This window comes from Anolis carolinensis, unplaced genomic scaffold (assembly GCF_035594765.1).
Source record: "Anolis carolinensis isolate JA03-04 unplaced genomic scaffold, rAnoCar3.1.pri scaffold_20, whole genome shotgun sequence".
In the NCBI taxonomy this organism is placed as follows: Eukaryota; Metazoa; Chordata; class Lepidosauria; order Squamata; family Dactyloidae; genus Anolis; species Anolis carolinensis.
In genome coordinates this window covers 1,358,737-1,379,463 of record NW_026943830.1, presented here as the reverse complement: position 1 = coordinate 1,379,463, position 20,727 = coordinate 1,358,737, and the positions used below count along the sequence as shown (strand labels likewise).

The 20,727-nt window shown below is 41.4% G+C and overlaps 1 protein-coding gene and 1 long non-coding RNA gene across 3 annotated transcripts in view; one reads left to right on the top strand and one right to left on the bottom strand.

Annotated features, from left to right (window-relative positions):
- Nucleotides 1-2,003: 2,003 nt before the first annotated feature.
- Nucleotides 2,004-4,401, bottom strand: LOC134294772 (uncharacterized). Its single transcript, XR_010001467.1, has 2 exons — nt 4,277-4,401; nt 2,004-3,032 (listed from the first exon to the last, which is right to left on the bottom strand). It is a non-coding gene; the product is annotated as an uncharacterized LOC134294772 (long non-coding RNA).
- Nucleotides 4,069-20,727, top strand: part of pou6f1 (POU class 6 homeobox 1) — a 44,015-nt gene continuing 27,356 nt past the window's right edge. Inside the window, exons 1-2 of one of the 2 annotated variants that reach the window (XM_008103533.3) lie at nt 4,323-4,423; nt 13,438-13,627. Coding sequence is in view for 1 of the 2 variants with exons in the window: in XM_008103532.3 (XP_008101739.2) it covers nt 4,306-4,423 (118 nt within the window). In the remaining variant the exon portion in view is untranslated. Of the gene's footprint in view, nt 4,424-13,437; nt 13,628-20,727 lie in introns of both variants that reach the window. The other variant, XM_008103532.3, reaches the window with a different exon arrangement.

Genomic DNA, 20,727 nt, shown 5'->3' with positions numbered 1-20,727 from the left:
AGATGGTAGAATGAACTTTGAAAACTAAGGGTACATCTATATTGTAGAATTAATGCAGCTTGGCATGACTTCCACTGCTACAGCTCTATGATATGGAATAATAAGATTTGAAGCTCTACCATTTCTTCATTTTTTTTTCTGCCAAAGGGTGCTACTGCTTCACCTCCTATCAGCTCTCATAATGCCATTGGTTCCTTTACAAGTTTTATAAATGACACTATGAAACATTTTCAGTTCCTGATATGAAAGTGTTATTTCCTGTTTAGTTGTATGGTACTTACTTTGAAAGTAGTTGCTATACTCCAGAAACTTTGTTTTTGTGGCTGAGGGTTGTACTATTACTTTCTTCAGTCAAGGCACTGACTGTAATTTTCCTTATTGAAAATCATTATGTGCATGACACAAATGTTGTGCACATTGAACCATCAGAAAACAAAGGTGTCACTATTTCATCCGCCTAGCTAGGCAATTTTGAATTTTTAAATAAGGAATGCCCAACTTCTATTTGTATATAGAGATATCTTGGTGTCTAAACCCAAGTCTAAACACAAAAATATTTATTTTTCATATCCACCTTATAAACCTAGCCTGAAGGTGATTTGTATACACTGTATCTTAATACATTTGCGCATGAAAAACAGCTTGTGTACATTGAACCACCAGAAACCAAAGGCATCTCTATCTCAGCCACCCATAAGGACTACTTTGAATGTTGGAGTAGTTCAGATTTTGGAATAGTGATATTTACATATTGATTCTTAATGAGATATTTTGGAGATTGTACTCAAGTCTAGACATGAAAGCAGTGTTTCAAATACACCCTATAGACCTAGCCTGGAAGTAATATTATACATCATATTTTAATGATGTTCATGAACAAAGTTTGTGCCCACTGATGCACCAGAAACAAAGACATCCCTATCTCAGCCATGTAGGTTTTGGAATATTTCAGATTTTGGAATACATGTCTGTGAATGTAGAGCCATAATAAGATAACTTGGAGATGGGACCCAAGTCTAAATATGAAAGTCATGTTTCAAAAACATCTTTAGATGGTAATTTTACACACTGTGTTATTAATCTGATTATGCACAACAAATATTGAATCGCTAGAAACCCTATCTCAGCCACTAGGAATATTTGAGTATTTCAGGAGTTCATTAGTCCGTGTTAACTGGAATGCAAGCAACTGGGGGGAAATATATGAGACTATGTTGAATAAAAATTAAAATAAAATCATTTTTAGCGGAAATGGAAAACTGTGACATTACGTTTGTCTTTGCTTTCAATTACTTTATTTCAATATTAATATCACATCAATACAGTGTTTACAGTGTGGTATAGTTGGGGCTATTATTAATAGTATTAATAGTAACTCTCAAACTCCGAGCTGTATGGCCATGTTCCAGAAGCATTCCCTCCTGACATTTCACCCACATCTATGCAGGAATCCTCAGAGGTTGTGAGGTATATTGGAAACTAAGCAAGGGAGGTTCATATATCTGTGGAAGGTCCAGGGTGGGAGAAAGAACTCTTGTCTGTTGGAGGCCACTGTGAATGATGCACTTTATCACCTTGATTAGCATTGAAAATCCTTGAAGCTTCAAGGCCTGGTTACTTCCTGTCTGGGGGAATCATTTGTTGGGAGGTGTTAGCTGGCCCTGGCTGTTTCCTGTCTGGAATTCCCGTTTTCAGAGTGTTGTTCTTTGTTTACTGTTTATTTTATATGTTGTTTTAGGTACCTTGTGCCATATATAAGCCGATGGAGGCGGGGTACAAAAATAGAGTTGTTATTATTATTATTATAATAAAAAAACTTTGCAGTTTAAAGACCTGGATGATTTTTGCCTGGGGGAATCCTTTCTTGGGAGGTGTTAGCTGGCCCTGACTGTTTCCTGTCTGAAATTCCCGTTTTCAGTGTTGTTCTTAAGTTACTGTTTATTTTATGTGTTGTTTTAGGCACCTTGTGCCATATGTAAGCCAATGGAGGCGGGGTAAAATAATAAAGTTATTATTATTTTATTATGACACAGCAAACAAGATAGATATGCTGGATTTCGTATCAAAAAATCACAAGTTGAACACTTCCCAAGTGTCTAAGACAGTGTGATGTATTTTCGGATGATGCGCGCAGATCCCAGCAGGGTGGCCTTTTGCAGTTGACAGACTGTAATTTTGTCAATGTCTATTGTTTCCAAATGCCGGCTGAGATCTTTTGGCACGGCACCCAATGTGCCGATCACCAGCGGGACCACCTGCACTGGTTTCTGCCAGTCTTTGAAGTTCAATCTTGAGGTCCTGATAGCGGCTGAGTTTTTCCTGTTGTTTTTCATCCATTCGAGTTTCATCAATTCGCCTGGGATGGAGACATCAATGATCCAAAACTTTTTTTTTCCCACAACTGTGATGTCTGGTGTGTTGTGTTCCAGAACTTTGTCAGTCTGGATTTGGAAATCCCACAGTATCTTTGCGTGCTCATTTTCCAATACTTTTGCGGGTTTGTGATCCCACCAGTTCTTTACTGCTGGAAGGTGGTACTTCAGGCATAAGTTCCAATGAATCATTTGGGCCACATAGTTGTGCCTCTGTTTGTAGTCTGTCTGTGTGATTTTCTTACAGCAGCTGAGGATATGATCAATGGTTTCGTCGGTTTCCTTGCACAGTTTGCATTTTGGGTCATCAGCTGATTTTTCGATCTTGGCCTTAATTGCATTTGTTCTGATGGCTTGCGCCTGGCTTTCAAGGATCAGGCCTTCTGTCTCCTTCTCCCCCCCCTCCAGGTGCCACCTTAACGTGGTGGGGGGGCTTAACTGCTCCAATGATGACTGAGAGCTGTGCTGGTGGTAGTGTAACTACCGGCAGGTCCAACCAAGCCAGAGAGGCCTCAGCTGAGGAGCAGAACTAAGAGCACCTAACCCATTAGCATTATGGAGAATCAAACCAAAACGAAGTCTATACTGGCTCGGTCGTCGCCTAGGATAAAAAGGACCGCGGTGGATGCTGCTGATTCTGGACATCCATCGACAAGTGGGCTACGGAATCAAAATACAAAGGAACAGTCACAGAAGCGGCAGAAATATACAATGCCAGAAAACCCCAAAGTTATTATTAAAAAGGTAAAGGTTTCCCCTGACGTTAAGTCCAGTCGTGACCGACTCTGGGGGTTGGTGCTCATCTCCATTTCTAAGTCGAAGAGCCGGCATTGTCCATAGACACCTCCAAGGTCATGTGGCCAGCATGACTGCATGGAGCGCCGTTACCTTCCCACCAGAGCGGTACCTATTGATCTACAGAGCAAACCAGTTTTTTTTAAACTTGAAAAATGGGGGGGGGGGGGGTTGAACCCCTAACACTCTCCTCTTGGTTACAGCCCTGAAATAGACCTTGACATTTGGGAGTTGTAGTTGCTGAGATTTATAGTTCACCTACAATCAAAGAGCCCCTTGAACCCCACCAACAACAGGTAAAGGTTTTCCACTGACATGAAGTCTAGTCGTGTCCGACTCTGGGGGTTGGTGCTCATCTCCATTTCTTAGCCAAAGAGTCGGCCGGCATGACTGCAAGGAGTACCATTTCCTTCCCGCCAGAGCGGTACCTATTGATCTACTCACATTTGCATGTTTTGAACTGCTAGGTTGGCAGGAGCTGGAGCTAACAGCGGGCGCTCATTCCGCTCCTGGGATTTGAACCTGGGACCTTTCGGTCCACAAGTTCAGCAGCTCAGCACTTTAACACACTTCGCCACCGGGGCTCCAAAATTATTATTATTATTATTATAAAAAGCTTTGCAGCTTCAAGGCCTGGCTGATTCCTGCTTTGAGGACTCCTTTATTGGGAGGTGTTAGCTGGTCCTGACTGTTTCCTGTCCGAAATTCCCCAGTTTTCAGAGTGTTGTTCTTTATTTACTGTCCTGATTTTAAGAGTTAATAGATCCATAACGTGATGATACTTTTTTCTGGGGGAGCTCAGCTCCCTGCCTCTGGCTGCCTCTCTCCCGCCCCTAGCGGCCGCCCGGGGCTCTGCAGTCTGCGGCAAAGGCCTTGGCATAAATTATGCTCATGACGCAGTCGCCAAAAAGCCTCCCTGGCTCCTTCTTGGCCCCGCGGCTCTGCCCCTCGGGAGGGACGGGGCCTGGGGAGGGGCTCGCCCTAGGCTTTGGGCCCGGTGTGGGCTTTTCCCGCCGCTCCGGAGGGGCCTGAGCGGGGCTCCAAGGCGAGGGGGGAGGAGGAGCGGGAGCGCCGCCCTTGCCCCCTCCCCTTTCCGTGCGCGCTCCCACCTTGGGCTCCTTCCTCCGCGGTGCCATGAATGTGTAATGAATCCTCGGAGGGAGGGAGGGCGAAGGCAAAAAACCTCAAGCCCCGGAAAGGACCTTCTCGGAGGCGCCCCGCTGGGGCGATCGGGGGTCCCTTTTGGCTGCGCGGCGGTGAGTGGGGTCCGGGGGGGGGGGGGAGGGGAACGGGGAATGGGACGGGATCCCGTGAATATGCAATGGCCTTAATTAGCATAATTTATATATTTATGATAAAGAGAGGGCGAGAGCCCGGGAAACGGGGAGACAGGACTGGAGGGAGCGAGGGAGGGATGGGAAAGGTGGGGGTGTCTTTGGGGGCTTGATTTTTGGGGGGGGGGAGGGACATGGAAAGGGAGGGGCAGAGCAAAAGACTGAGGCGTTTGGAGAGATGGATTCGGAGTCCCATCTCTCCGTGGGAGATCTGGGGAGACGGAGCCAAGGACTGAGGGATTTGGAGTGGCTGGGGAATTTGGGGAGACTAGTCCAAAGACATTTCGGGCGGGGGGGGGGTGCCGATCTGGGGCGTATGAGGAGACGGATTAAGGCTGTACATGGGAATTGGGGGACACTGGTTGAGGAGCTATTTTCCCCGTGTCAGGAGCGACTTGAGAAACTGCAAGTCGCTTCTGGTGTGAGAGAATTGGCTGTCTGCAAGGACGTTGCCCAGGAGATGTTTGATGTTTTACCATCCTTGTGGGAGGCTTCTCTCGTCCCCGCATGGGAAGCTGGAGCTGACAGACGAAAGCTCATCCGCTATCCCTGGATTCCAACCTTTTAGCCCAGCGTTTCTCAACCTGGGAGTCGGGACCCCGGGGGGGGAGGGGGTTGCAAGGGGGTGTCAGAGGGATCGCCAAAGACCATCAGAAAACACATACAGCAAAGTCTCACTTATCCAGGCTACAAAGGCCGGCAGAACCTTGGATAAGCAAATATCTTGGATAATAAGGAGGGATTAAGGAAAAGCCTATTAAACATCAAATTATGTTGGTTATGATTTTACAAATTAAGCACCAAAACATCATGTTATACAACAAATTTGACAGAAAAAGTAGTTCAATACGCAGTAATGTTATGTTGTAATTACTGTATTTACATTTTAGCACCAAAATATCACAATACAGTAGAGTCTCACTTATCCAACATAAACGGGCCAGCAGAATGTTGGATAAGCGAATATGTTGGATAATGAGGGATTGAGGAAAAGCCTATTAAACATCAAATTAGGTTATGATTTTACAAATTAAGCACCAAAACATCATGTTATACCACAAATATTGAAAACATTGACTACAAAAATGCCTTGGATAATCCAGAAACTTGGATAAGCGGGTCTTGGGTAAGTGAGACTCTACTGTATTTCTGATGGTCTTGGGAAATGGTTTGACAGAAAAGGCTCTTTACCTGTCCTTCTCTTCCTTTTTGGAAACAGATGGCAAAACCTCCCACCAAAAGCCCAATTTGCCCAGTTCTATTGTAGGGCCCCCGGTGGCGCAGCATGTTAAAACGCTGAGCTGCTGTACTTGCGGACCGAAAGGTCGCAGGTTCGAACCCGCAGAGTGGAGTGAGCACCCGCTGTTAGCCCCAGCTTCTGCCAAACTAGCAGTTTGAAAACATGCAAATGTGAGTAGATCAATAGGTACTGCTCTGGTGGGAAGGCAACAGCACTCCATGCAGTCATGCCGGCCGACTCTTTGGCTAAGAAATGGAGATGAGCATCAACCCCCAGAGTCGGACACGACTAGACTTCATGTCAGTGGAAAACCTTTACCTATTGTTGGTGGGGTTCAAGGGGCTCTTTGATTGTAGGTGAACTATAAATCTCAGCAACTACAACTCCCAAATGTCAAGGTCTATTTCAGGGCTGTAGCCAAGAGGAGAGGGTTAGGGGTTCAACCCCCCCCCCCCAATTTTTCAAGTTTTAAGAAAACCTGGTTTGCTCATGAATTTTAACTGGTTAACCCAGGGGTGGGCACTGGGCAGACTTGGGCCCTGCAGGTGTTAGGAATTACTACCGGATGTTGGGAATTGTGGGAGTTGGTCCAAAACACCTGCAGGGGCAAGTTTGCCCATGCCTGGGTTAACCAAATCCCCATGAGTGTCCACTGAAGTTTATCTGTCTTGAGTGTCCACTGAAGTTTATTGATTGAGCCTGATTTCTAAATTATTTTGCATTATTTATTTATTTATTTATTTGCGATATTTCTATCCCGCCTTTCTCTATCCCAAAGGGGACTCAAGGCGACTTTACATACAGGCAGCTATTAGATGCTTTAACAGCACAATACAAAATTAAAATGGACATTTAAATAGAATAATAAAATACAGTTAAAACAATTAGAGACATTTAAAAACCATAAAATCACATTTGATCACATAACCCACAAGTATAAACTAGGCTGTTCCTATAGTCACCATGTCAGTCCATATCTGTTTATTGCACTGGTTGGTTATTTATTTATTTATTTACAGTATTTATATTCCGCCCTTCTCACCCCGAAGGGGACTCAGGGCGGATCACATTATACACACATAGGGCAAACATTCAATGCCCATAAACACATCAAACAGAGACCGAAACAGACAGACGCAGAGGCAATTTAACCTTCTCCTAAGGGGATGTTCGATTCTGGCCACAGGGGGGAGCAGCTGCTTCATCATCCACTCTGATGGCACTTCCTCATTCCAGGTCGTAAATTAGTTAAACTTGCCTCCCCACTTTTTTTATAAGTGGTACCTTATTTCCTACTTGATAGATGCAACTATCTTTCGGGTTGCCAGGTCAGCAACGAGCAGGGGCTATTTTTTATTTTTTATTGACGGGTGCTCACCCCGCCACGGGCTGGCCTCGAACTCATGACCTCATGGTCAGAGTGATTTATTGCAGCTGCTCAACAGCCTGTGCCACAGCCCGGCTGTTATGGAACTACTATTCATGATTTGTTTAAAAAAGTTTCAACCACCCTTTTTTCTGGCTATGTCCCTGGTCTATTTCCCCAGAACTCCACCAGTGTTCACATTTAGGCATATTGAGTGTTCGTGCCAAGTTTGGTCCAGATCCATCATTGTTTGAGTCCAGAGTGCTCTCTGAATGTAGGTGAACTACAACTCCCAAATTCAAGGTCAGTGCCCACCAGTATTCTCTGTTGATCATGGGAGTTCTGTGTGCCTAGTTTGGTTCAGTTCCATCATTGGTGGAGTTCAGAATACTCTTTGGTTGTAGGTGAATGACAACTCCCAAATGACAAAATCATTACCCCCCCCCCCCCAACCCCACCAGTATTCAAATGTGGGCATATCGAGTATTTGTGCCAAATTTGGTCCAGTGAATGAAAATACATCCTGCATATCAGATATTTACATTATGATTCACAACAGTAGCAAAATGACAGTTATGAAGTAGCAACGAAAATAATTTTATGGTTGGGGGTCACCACAACATGAGGAACTGTATTAAGGTGTCACGGCATTAGGAAGGTTGAGAACCACTGGTTTAACCCATTTCGCCACCCGAGGGGCTAATATTTGAGGAGACAGTTCTGGGGACGGAGGCATCTGAGCAGAGGGATTGAAGGACTCCGGAATCTGGGAAGACTGAACAAGTACCCCCCCCCCCCCCCCCGATCCTGTGCCTGGGATGCAGTGGACCTGTGAAAGGCTACACCATATAGCTTATTGGATGGGTTTTTTGAGGGAGAGAGGAAGTACTGTAATAGCATTCTTTAAACCTTTTAATTGCACCATCCTGGACTGCTTATCCTAACCACATTTAACAGCATAATTATCATTAACTAAGGCCCCTTCCACACAGCTGAATAAAATCCCACATTTTCTGCATTGAACTGGGATATATGGCAGTGTAGATTCAGATAATCCAGTTCAAAGCAGATATTGTGGGATTTTCTGCCCTGATATTTTGGTGTATATGGTTGTATGGAAAGGCCCTAAATTGTCTGTGAGGTGGGTTTGAGGCTAAGAAAACACAAGATGACTAATTCCTTATGGATCTACGCATTCCACCTGTTTTCAGGATGCTTCTACATTAATACAGTTTGACACCACTTTACCTGCCATGGGTCAATGTTATAGAATTGTGGGAGTTGTAGTTTTGCAGGCTTTCTCTGCCAAAGAGGGCTGATACCTCAGCAAACCGCAAATCCAGGCTTCCATAGCACCGAGCCATGGCAGATATAATGGTGTCAAACTGCATTCATTCTGCAAAATAGAAATATTTATTTATTTATTTACAGTATTTATATTTATACTAAGTACCCCTAGTCCATGCTAATTTTGTAAAGTGAAGGGCTTGATTAGGTTTGTGTCACTCACTAATGTTTGCACACTGGCTGTTAGGCTGGTAGTAGTTGATGGTTGATCTCCCCTATTTAACGTAACACTCATGTGGTGCTGATGGTGAAATGCCTATGTAGTATAATGATTAGTTCAGGGGTCATCACATTTTTTAAACAGAGGGCCTTTTTACGGTCTCTCAGAGTGTTGGGGGCCTGGGCTATAGTTTGTTGATCTTGGGTTGCTGTGAGTTTTCCAGGCTGTATGACCATGTTCTAGAAACATTCTCTCCTGATGTTTTGCCCACATTTATGGCGGGCATCCTCAGAGGTTGTGAGGTCTAGGGTTTATATATCTGTGGAATGTCCAGGGTGGGAGAAAGAACTCTTGTCTGTTGGAGGCAAGTGTGAATGTTGCAATTGATTAGCACTAAATAGCTTGATTAGCACTAAATAGCCTCGCAGCTTCAAAGCCTGACTTCTTCCTGCCTGGGGGATTCCTTTGTTGGGAGGAGCCAGTTAACATTACAAAGGATTCCCCCAGGCAGGAAGCAGCCAGGCTTTGAAGCTGCGAGGCTATTGAGTGCTAATCAAGCTGGCCAATTGCAACATTCACACTTGCCTCAAACAAACAAGAGTTCTTTCTCCCACCCTGGACATTCATTGTAAGGAAGTTCTTCTGTGAATACCATGAAAGGAAGTTGCTTCTTTTTCCTGCTTTTGGTACCTAGTTCTGCTTTTATTTCCCTTTCCACTATTTGCAGAAATATAAAAGCAACTTTACCAGATTGATTGGAAAAGGAAGCTTTTGGGAGGTAGAAGATAAAAGAGTGACTAGAGCAGGGGTCCTCAAAGTTTTAAAGCAGAGGGCCGGTCCACAATCCTTCAGACTGTTGAGGGGCCGAATGATCATTTGAAGAAAAATAAAATAAACAAATTCCTATGCACACTGCATATGTCTTACTTGTAGTGCAAAAACAACAACAACAATGAAAGAAAAATACAATATTTATATCTATATACAATAGATATAATAGAACAATATTAGCATTATATATTACTATATTGAATTATACCACTATATTGTAATATTATTAGTAATATTACATGTAATATATAAAATATAATTAATATTATTATATATTAGTAGTATTACATTGTATTACATTATCATATTTCTATAAATATTATATGTATATACAATATTATATTATTAAAACTGATATAAAAATATTATATTATAAAACTGAGGGCAGGGGCCAGGTAAATGACCTTGGAGGGCCGCATCCGGCCCCCGGGCCTTAGTTTGGGGACCCCTGGACTAGAGTGATATTGGTGCAGATGAGTCTTTACTCCTTCATGGTGCTTTGAGTGTGTTGGCTGAGAGAGTAGAGAATCAGAGCATAGAAGAACAAAGATAATGTCAAGTTCAAAGTTGGATGCAGTCGGTATCTTGTATTCCTTGGTCATCATTGACAAAGAAAAGGTTGAAAAACTGAAGCAGTCTCTGCCACCAGGTCTGGCTGTGAAAGAACTGATGTGAACGGGTCATTCCTGGAATTTGGCCTATGGACTGTAATAAAGGGGTTAGGTTACATGGTTAAAAAAAGTTGCAATGTAGGGACTTCTGACGTAGCTAGTTATCATTAAAGTACAGGTAGTCCCAGAATTACAAACAAACAACTTACAAAGAACTCATAATGAAGAAGGGGGCTGAGACAACAGGAAGTGAGAGAAATCTACCCCTATTAAGGGAAATTCACTCTTGAATTCACTCATGGGGGAAAGGGGGTCTCCACTGAAGTTTTCTCACCAATCCTTGTTTCCACAACATGCCAATTATAGCATAGGACCGTTCCAGACAGGCCCTATATCCCAGGATTTGATCCCAGCTTTTCTGTTTATCACAGATTATCTGGCAGTGTGGACTCATAGATTCCAGTTTAAAGCAGAAAAACTGGGATCAGATCCCAGATCCTCGGAAAGTGAGGTGAAATAATCAGAACAGGGGCACAGACAGCAAAACAAACACCCCAGAGTCTTTAACCTTTTCCTGTGCACTACTCATACACACACACACACATATATATATGGCTGGAATTACACTTAAAAATGTACCTGTTCCAACTTACAAAGAAATTCAACTTAACAAATGTACAGAACGTATTTTGTTCATAACTTGGGGACTGTCTGCAAGGGTTTTCAAAAATAATTTTGTATACTTTTAGTTACTTTTTAGAAAGTAACTAAAGATTCGCATTCAGCAGCACAAGACTCAGCATGAGCCAGCACTGGAGCCTGGAGATATTTTTCCATTTGGTGAGGCCATTCTCCCAACTATGTAACTTCCAGTTATACTGCAAAAAGAATGGTGTTTTCCGTTACTGTGTTATGATCACAATGTAATGGATGTATGCCTTTGTCAGTGAAAACAAAATGCAGATTATTTGTAATTGGGATTCCTTGCTTCCAGGGCTCTTGGTTTGGAAGTGCTGCCTGAAATCTTGTACTTTTATGATGCAATTTTAATAGCTAAAATTAATTTGGGCATAATATCTTTTTAAAAATACATATAGTTCTTAGACTTTGATGTTTGCAAAGAAGAACAGTTATTCTTTGGGGGAAAACATACTTGGGACCCATCCACACAGCCATATAACTCAGAATATCAAGGCAGGAAATCCCACAACATCTTTGTTATCTGAGTCCACACTGCCATATATCCCAGTTCAAAGCAGATAATGTGGGATTTTATTCAGCTGTGTGGAAGCGGTCTCAGAAGATTATTAAATGCAACAAAATCAGCCCCCTAATTTACATGGGAGGAAACTGAAATTACAGCAGTTTTCTATATTGGTATTTGAACCTATTAATCATCAGTGTTTGATGCTAATGTTAGAGACTTACATTTCTCTTTTCTAGAGCCTGGAAAGTTTTGTTATACCCATTTAATGTTGTATTGTATTAACATATTGTGTTCCATTCTCTCTTGAAAAAATGTCTCTGAGTGCATCTCTTTTCTTGTGCCTGGAGAAAGACCAGGAAGCAACTTGTCTCTCTCCATTCTTTTTTCTATTTTTGATTTAAAAATGAACACTCGTTGCACCTGAAATAATAACAGCAAAACAGACATATTGCCATAAAAATTACTGTCGCAGGTTGATCCCATTCCCCTCTTTAAACCAATTCTGTAGAGTGAATATTTCTTTGGAAGTGGGAAAAGAAGCCTGAGATTTTATTCTAGAGCTTTGTGTCTTGCTAAAGGATAGTAATCTGGTAGGTAATTACAGTTTTTACTTACTAAACACAAAAAAATCAATGCAAAAAAAAATAGAACAAAGGTTGGTAGTGTTATCCTTCACTTTCTGCTTTGCTGGAAGGCAGAAGGCTGGTAAGTATCTTCTGAAGTAGATGTTATTTTTGGTATATAACAAAAATAATAACCTAGTCTCTGAATGAAAAATAACTCACACAATGATTATTCTATTTAGTTTGTTTAAATCCACATCAGGAAAGTTCTATTGAAGATAAATATAGGCAAAATGGGAGGCATATTTACAGTCTTATACACGCTTAAACTTGGGGTAATCCCTTTTGAAATCAGTGGGGACTGGTACTGAATAAAGATGGAGAAGAGTACAATTTAAAGACCTCATCAAAGGAATAAAACATTTTCAAAACAGTTTTTGACAGGTGTAGGGGGAAAATCACTTGTCTGCCCTTGACATATGGTATTGATTGAATCAGATACATTATTCTTCTTGCTATATGGGGCCACGTTAGCATAGCAGTTAAAGCCCCTAGCTGCAGGAAAGGCTGCTGACCGGAGGGACAGCAGTTCGAAGCCGTGAGTTGGGATGAGCTCTCGACTGTCAGTCCTAGCTTCTGCCAACCTAGCAGTTTGAAAGCATGCAATGTGAGTAGATCAATAAGCACCGCCTCGGTGGGAAGGTAAAAGGGCACCCCATGCAGACATGCCAGCAAAAAGATCGGAGAGGTCTGTGGACAGCAGGCCGGAATATAAATAAAGTGTATTATTATTATCATCATCATCATCATCATATACAGTAGAGTCTCACTTATTCAACATTAACGGGCCGGCAGAATGTTGGATAAGCAAAAATGTTGGATAATAAGGAAAGATTAAGAAAAAGCCTATTAAACGTCAAATTATGTTATGATTTTACAAATTAAGCACCAAAACATGTTTTACAACAAATCGACAGAAAAAGCAGTTCAATACACAGTAACGTTATGTAGTAATTACTGTATTTACGAATTTAGCACCAAAATATCACTATATTGAAAACATTGACTACAAAAACATTGGCTATTAACAAATTGACTACAAATAAAGACAGAGTTGCATAAAATGAACTTCCAGTAACATTGTCGAAAATTAAATGTGTAAGAAGTTCAGTCCTTGCTGCCTAGAGAAACAGCTGAGGATCCGGGCGGGAGGCAGACTGCATTGGATAATCCAGAACCTTGGGTAAGCGAATGTTGGATAAAGGAGACCCTACTGTATAAATATTTTGAGAATGTTACCCGAACCTCTCCTAGTTTCAGGATGGATAACAACATAGTACAGTATAATACCTGTTATGCTCCATTTTCGCATACTAGTCTCATTGGATCAATGGTAACTTGGTAAATCAACATGAATGTCAGTTGGACTGATTAAGTAGGTCTCCTCTAGTTGACACTATTATCTGAATTTAAGCTGATACCTTCAGGTTTGTTTTGCTAGAGAGCCTCGATGGTCTCAGCATACAGTCTGAAGTGGGTTTCTGTTATTACCAATAAACAGCTTTGTTCAACAGTGGCATACAAAATATTTTGTTAATATTCTTACTAAAGCTAATCTACTGTAAGCAGAATTCTTATTCAACGTTTCCATTTGCCTTGGAAAAATAATGCAAGCGTATCCAGTCTATAACAGGAAGGACCCGAATGGATGATGTCTTGCTTCTCCTGTAACCTTGAGAGCACAGAGAGACTAAAGCAAAAGAAAACATGCTCAAACTGGATTTTTGAGATTCAAGTTTAGGTAAGTTAGCCTTGAAGTTAATTGGTAGCTTTTCTTGTAGTGAGTGAATAGTAGCTTCAGAAGAATGTATTATACTACCATAATTCTAGAAATGCTTTCACAAAAAAAGTACAGTATATGTTTGCAAAATATATTGATATAAAGTTTGAGTTTAGCTGCAGAACTTGTTCTTTCTGGATACAAAATCAGGAATATTTAATATAGAACACAAAACTCTTGAAAATGGAGTTCCCAAGTTTTTTTTCTCTAAAATATGTCTCAAGTAGACTTCTTTCATTTTCCTTTTTTGTGAGTTAAGGATACAGACAGTTTAAGAAGCAGTGAGAGAGTATATTCAAAGCTAGGACAAACTTAACTCCAATCTTTCCTTGCCTATAAAACCTATAGGTCCACACGTGATATGAAGTGCTTTACTTTTACTTCAAAATGGTAATAGAACTGCAGTTGTAGTGAGGTTTTTTTCTAAGCTTTAACTGCAGCCCTTTTGTTGTGCTAGGAGTAAACGTAGCAGAGATCTTTATCCATCCATACACATAATAAAAGTGAAAATGTGTATGTGGAGGAGGTGTCCACTTACACAGACAGCCTCCCACCTCCACAAACAACTATAGTTCCCACTGAGCAGGAGACACCCATGGCCCTCCCTCCACTGACATGCAGGTTATAGTGAGAACCATGAACCTGTGGCCCAAACCCTGCCAGTGTCCTCCACAAACACCATTCTGCCCCCCACCCAAGTGAAGTTTTTCATGCGGGGACAATTTCATCCTAGATACTCTGTTTTTCCTCCAGAATGGACATCCCAGTGTTCCTTAATTTGCATGACCCCGCCCACTGCCTCTACCTTAACCCTTTCCTATCCTTTCCTATGGCACACAGCAAACAGAGGAACTGATCAGCAACTGAACAAAAAGTTTGTGGAGAATTCACCATGATTTACAGGAGATGTAGTTGACCTACATCCAGAGAGCACTGTTAACCCAACCAACAATGGATCTAGACCAAACTTGCCACAGAGGATGAGACTTTGCAGTACCTTCATTGATACTGTGACCCCCACCGACAATGGGCTGGGACCACACTTGACACAAAGAAGCCCCATGACCAACTGAACATACTACAGGGGTTTGGGGAAATGGACCTTGATTTTGGGAGTTGCAGTCCACCTGCATCCAGCTATATTGTGACCCCCAATGACAATGGACCAAGACCAAAATTGTTACAGAGAAGCCCCATGACCAACTAAACATACTGCAGGGGTTTAGGGGAATGGATCTTGATTTTGGGAATTGTAGTTCATCTGCATCTAGATAGCACTGAACCCAGCTGATGTCAGATCTGGACCAAACTTGGCACACAGACCCAACATGGCCAACTGTGCATACAGGCCTGGTTTGAGGGTGATTGACCTCAGATCTGGGAGTTGTAGTTCACCCTTAACCAGAGAGCCCTAAACCCAGCTGATGACGGTTCTGGACTAAACTTGGAACACAGACCTAACAAGGCCAACTGCAAATACTAACAGTGTTTGGGGGCGATTGCCCTGGGAATCTGGGAGTTGTAGTTCACCCTTATCCAGCTAGTACTGAACCCAGCTAACGACGGATCTGGATTTGATATTACCTAACATCCCAAAACAAACAATGCCTTTGTCTAATAACCTGGGCACCGTCAGGTCCCTAAGCTAATAGATAGATAAAGATATAGATAGATAGACAGACACATACATATACATGGGTTGCTGAGAGTGTTCCGGGCTGTCTGGCCATGTTGAGTCATTTTATGACAGCTTACATCAGGGGTCCCCAAACTAAGGCCCGGGGGCCGGATGCGGCCCTCTGAGGTCATTTACCTGGCCCCCGCCCTCAGTTTTATAATATAATATATTGTATATACATATAATATTGATAATAATATTATAATGTAATACAATATAACACTAATAATAATTTCATATAATAATATTAATTATATAGTCTACATTACACATAATATTACTAATAATATTACAGTATAGTGGTATAGTTCAATATAGTAATATATAATGCTAATATTGTGCTATGCTAATAATATAATATATTGTATGTACATATAATTTGTAAGCCACTCTGAGTCCCCTTTGGGGTGAAAAGGGTGTGATACAAATGTAGTAAATAATAAATAAATAAATAAATTTTAGACTTAGGCTCACCCAAAGTCTGAAATGACTTGAAGGCACAGAACAACAACAACGAACAACAACCCTAATTAACTTGACTATCTCATTGACCAGAAGCAGGACCACACTTCCCATTGAAATCCTGATAAATGTATGTTGGTTAAAATTGTTTTTATTTTTAAATATTGTATTGTTCGTTCATTGTTGTTGTTGTTGTTGTTGTTGTTGTTGTTTTTGCACTACAAATAAGACAAATATGCAGTGTGCATCCGAATTTGTCTGTATTTTCTTTCAAATGATAATCTGGCCCCTCAACAGTCTGAAGGATTGTGGACCGGCCCTCGGCTTAAAAAGTTTGAGGACCCCTGGCTTACATTATGCTCTGCCATCCCAGACATCTTTAAGCAAATGCTATGGTATCTGTCCTTACGTTTTGTAAATGTGTTTTCAAAGAAGCTGCCAACAAAGGCCTTTGTTCGCTGGCCCATCCAGGCACAGGCTTTCCAGGAATGAAAATGAGTCATCTTGAATAAGATTAGAAGCTGGGAGGTAGCCAGATATGATCCAAAGACTGCAGTGGCACAGAACAGCATGTTTCCCCATCTGTTTTGATTGTTTTCTACAGCTAGCCAAAACATGGCTCTGCGTGTAACTTTTCTTGTTTTATGACCCAGCCACATTTTGGATCCCTAGGATGAAAGACAGTTATCTCTGAACTGGGTAAAGCATGCTCATATGATAAATACAAGTTTAAAAATAACTACCACGCCTATTTAGAAGCACCTGCCAATGTTTAAAAATGTGAGAGACAGATTTGGGGCGTTTCTGAAGGAAATATTCAGAAATTGACAGGTGTGCCCTTTAGTTTCAGTCTCTCTTGTCTCAAAGTGAAAACAACCACTTAATCATCTGGAACCGCTGAAATTAATAAAGATGTTTGCTTTATAGTAGATATTTCATTGGGGATATCCAAACCAATATATGTGTCTAGGAGAGGATGTGCTGGTTTTTAAGAGGCAGCATTCCTCATAGTGGATCATTGTGTCATTTGACCAATCATCTTATTAAAACTATACACATTGGTGGCTTGCTACATCTTGAGTAGTAAATTCAAAAGTTAAACTGTACATTATGACTGTCTAGTACAGTAGAGCCTCACTAATCCAACATAAACGGGCCAGCAGAATGTTGGATAATAAGGAGGGATTAAGGAAAAGCCTATTAAACATCAAATTAGGTTACAATTTTACAAATTAAGCACCAAAACATCACAATGTATTGAAAACATTGATTGCAAAAACATTGACGCTGGATAAGCAAATGTTGGATAAGTGAAACTACTATATTCAGCTTCTTTGTCTGATCCTATGTCTTCTTGAGATCTTGTCATATGAAAGAGATGAAAACTCCAATCTCCACAACAGCCATAATTTTATTCATGATTATCATATATTCTCTTGTTAGCTGCAATTTGCAATCAAGCCAGCTTGGCTTTTGACAGCTCTATTGGTGAGCAGTCTCCAAGAGCCCTGTCATCAACTCAGGTTTTGCAAAGTTATGGCCATGGTTTCTTCGATTTAATCAGTCCACATGTACTACTTTTTCTTCTGTCTTCTCTTTTAGTGGGCATTGTTGTCTCCTATTACTCATCCTTCTTTCATAGCTGAAAAAGCCCCAAATCATGTAACCATTCCTCATAGGGAAATTGCTTTGCTTCCTTGATCATTTTGATTGCGTCTTGTCTTATTCATTGTCACAATGGGGACATTTGCACAACACTCATTGTAGGAGTGCAAGGCAAAGGGAGAATATTGCCCCTTCTCCTCATTTTCATATTTTAGCAGTAAAACCAATCACACACACACACCCATTATCAGATAAACAGTTAAAAACATTCAAAGCTATGAAAGGAAAATTGGAAAGCCATGACTGCCCTTTTGCAGTCTTCAAGAAAGGACAGGATAATTATCAGGAAGCAAAATTAACTCTGTGGAGTGTCTTCACAGTTTCTGGATTTGATATTTAGATCTGCTTTATGCTTTTCAAATTTGGATTGGTGATTTAAAAACAGCTGTACATCTTTTTACATTTCAAAGTAAATAAAAAAACTAACTTGCTCAATTAAGTACTTATGTGCTGTCTTTTGCTTACAAGTTGAATATACAGCCCCAAACAGATATAAAACAATCTAAGAATGGGAAAGGAGTATGGCAGGGCTGTATACTTCCACCCTCCCTATTCAACTTGTACGCAGAACACATAATGCGACGTGCGGGGCTTGACGAATCCAAGTCTGGAGTTAAAATTTCTGGAAGAAACATTAACAACCTTAGATATGCAGATGATACCACTTTGATGGCTGAAAGTGAGGAGGAGCTGAGAAGCCTTATCACCAGGGTGGGTGAAAGAAGAAAGTGCAAAAGCCGGGCTGCAGTTAAACATCAAGAAAACCAAGATTATGGCAACCAGACTGATTGATATCTGGCAAATAGAGGGAGAAAACATGGAGGCAGTGACAGACTTTATATTTCTAGGAGCAAAGATCACTGCAGATGCAGACTGCAGCCAGGAAATCAGAAGACGTCTACTTCTTGGGAGGAGAGCAATGGCCAACATCAATAAAATAGTGAAAAGCAGAGACATCACACTGGCAACGAAGGTCCGCATAGTGAAAGCACTGGTATTCCCCATAGTAACATATGGATGCGAGAGCTGGACCATAAGGAAGGCTGAGCGAAGGAAGATAGATGCTTTTGAAATCTGGTGCTGGAGGAAAATCCTGAGCATGCCTTAGACCGCAAGAAGATCCAACCAGTCCATCCTCCAGGAAATAATGCCCGGCTGCTCACTGGAGGGCCTTCCTCCAGTGAGGCAAAGATGAAGTATTTTGGCCACATCATGAGAAGACAGGAAAGCTTGGAAAAGATCATGATGCTGGGGAAAAAGGAAGGAAAAAGGAAGAGAGGCCGACCAAGGGCAAGATGGATGGATGGTATCCTTGAAGTGATTGGCATGAACTTGAAGGAACTGGGTGTGGTGACGGCTGACAGGGAGCTCTGGTGTGGACTGATCCATAGAGTCACGAAGAGTCAGAAACAACTGTGTGATTGAAGAAGAAGAAGAAGAAGACTGTACCAACAAAGATACATACTCGTGGTGGTTATTGATATCTCCTGATCTAAGGATTTTGTCTTGTCTCTGTAAGGGTGAACCTGGGGATTTTTAAAAAAGTACTACTGCTTTTTTTTGGTAGAGTGTCTTTCATTCAGAGCATGGATCAAAGATTTCTGTTTGGGCAGGAAAAGGAAATCTGTGGTTGGTGGTGTTAGTCTTCAAACAGTTTCAAGGTCTCTCTTTTCAAGGCTGTAATGCCTGATATAGCTGGAATGCGTTACTCTTGAGAACTCTTAAAGTATTCAAGTCACAACTTGGAAAGTTGTTTTTTATAACAGTGATTCGTTATGTAATTTGCTCTCCCCACCCATGTAACTTTGTTATATTCCTCATTGCTTTTAAAATTCCTATTTGTTAGATGGAGTGGAAGTCTTATGATTGATAAAGAGTAGGGGATAGAACCCGAAGAAATCTGTTCACCAAATTTTAATTACTATTACATACAATAATTAGAAAACAATATTTATTTTACAAAATTTGTGCTGTTCCCATTTGTTGTGATACTTAAAAGATGGGTTTCTTATGCTCTCATTAGAAGAATGAAAGCCTCATTACATGTTAACACAGTGACTGTCTGACTCATTAACTTCCAAGCTCAGTCATTTACCAACTGGGAAGCTGAAGTGAAAGATGTTCTTTTCGAGCAAAGAAGGGGAAAAGATCCAAGTGCAAAACTTAGGGCCCTTCCACACAGCCATATAACCCAGAATATCAAGGCAGAAAATCCCACAATATCTGCTTTGAACCAGGTTATATGAGTCCACGCTGCCATATATCCCAGTTCAAAGCAGAAAATGTGGGATTTTATTCAGCTGTGTGGAAGGGACCTCAGTCTCTCCTTGTTGCTGAGTCCTAAAACAAAGCACCACAGGAAACTACTGTGTTATTAGAGTGAAATGTTGTCCCATAAACTGCTCTGACCAATTTCAGTTCAAGGGACTTCAGTTCTAGTCCAGCTGGTTATATTGTAGTTTCCTTCCTTGGTCAGATTCAAGTGTTGGCATTTAACATATATGTTCAGGCATAAGTCAATCTCATGTATAAATCGAGGGCAGGTTTTGGAGCCAAAATTATGGATTTAAATATCACCCATGGATAAGTTGGGGAGTCATTGTGCAAAGAGGAGAAAGCATCAGCATTCCCACAAGGGGCCTGCCACCTCTAGCTGCCACCAACATTTTTCAGCACAAGCATTCAAAAAAGCCAGAAATGTAAAGAGAGGGATTGGTGAATTTTTTAGGTTAATCCGGGACAGACAGCTTTCACCTTTTGCCACTCTGTTCAGCAAAGTGGATGGCTCATTTTAAGAAAGCAAAGTACTCATATTGACTCTTGGATAAGTTGTCCCAGTTTTGTTTTTTGTTTTTCGTGTCAGGAGCGACTTGAGAAACTGCAAGTCGCTTCTGGTGTGAGAGAATTGGCCATTTGCAAGGATGTTGCCCAGGGGATGCCTGGATGTTTTACCATCCTGTGGGAGGCATCTCTCATGTCTCCGCATGGGAAGCTGGAGCTGACAGACGGGAGCAGTTCTGCCGGGACAAGGATTTAATGCATTGCGGCACTGGGGGCTCCTATTTTTTTTCAATAAAATTTATAGTCTTGTGCATTAGTGTATAGATAAGGTTGAATCCCCTTCTGATATTCATGAAATTAAACCCTTCAGCATGAATTGGTCATCACACAAAGTTGCTGTTGTATAATCCTCCCATCTGGCTTTCCTTGTTGCACTGTGTTGTAATATACCAAGAAAGATGTGATGCATCTTATC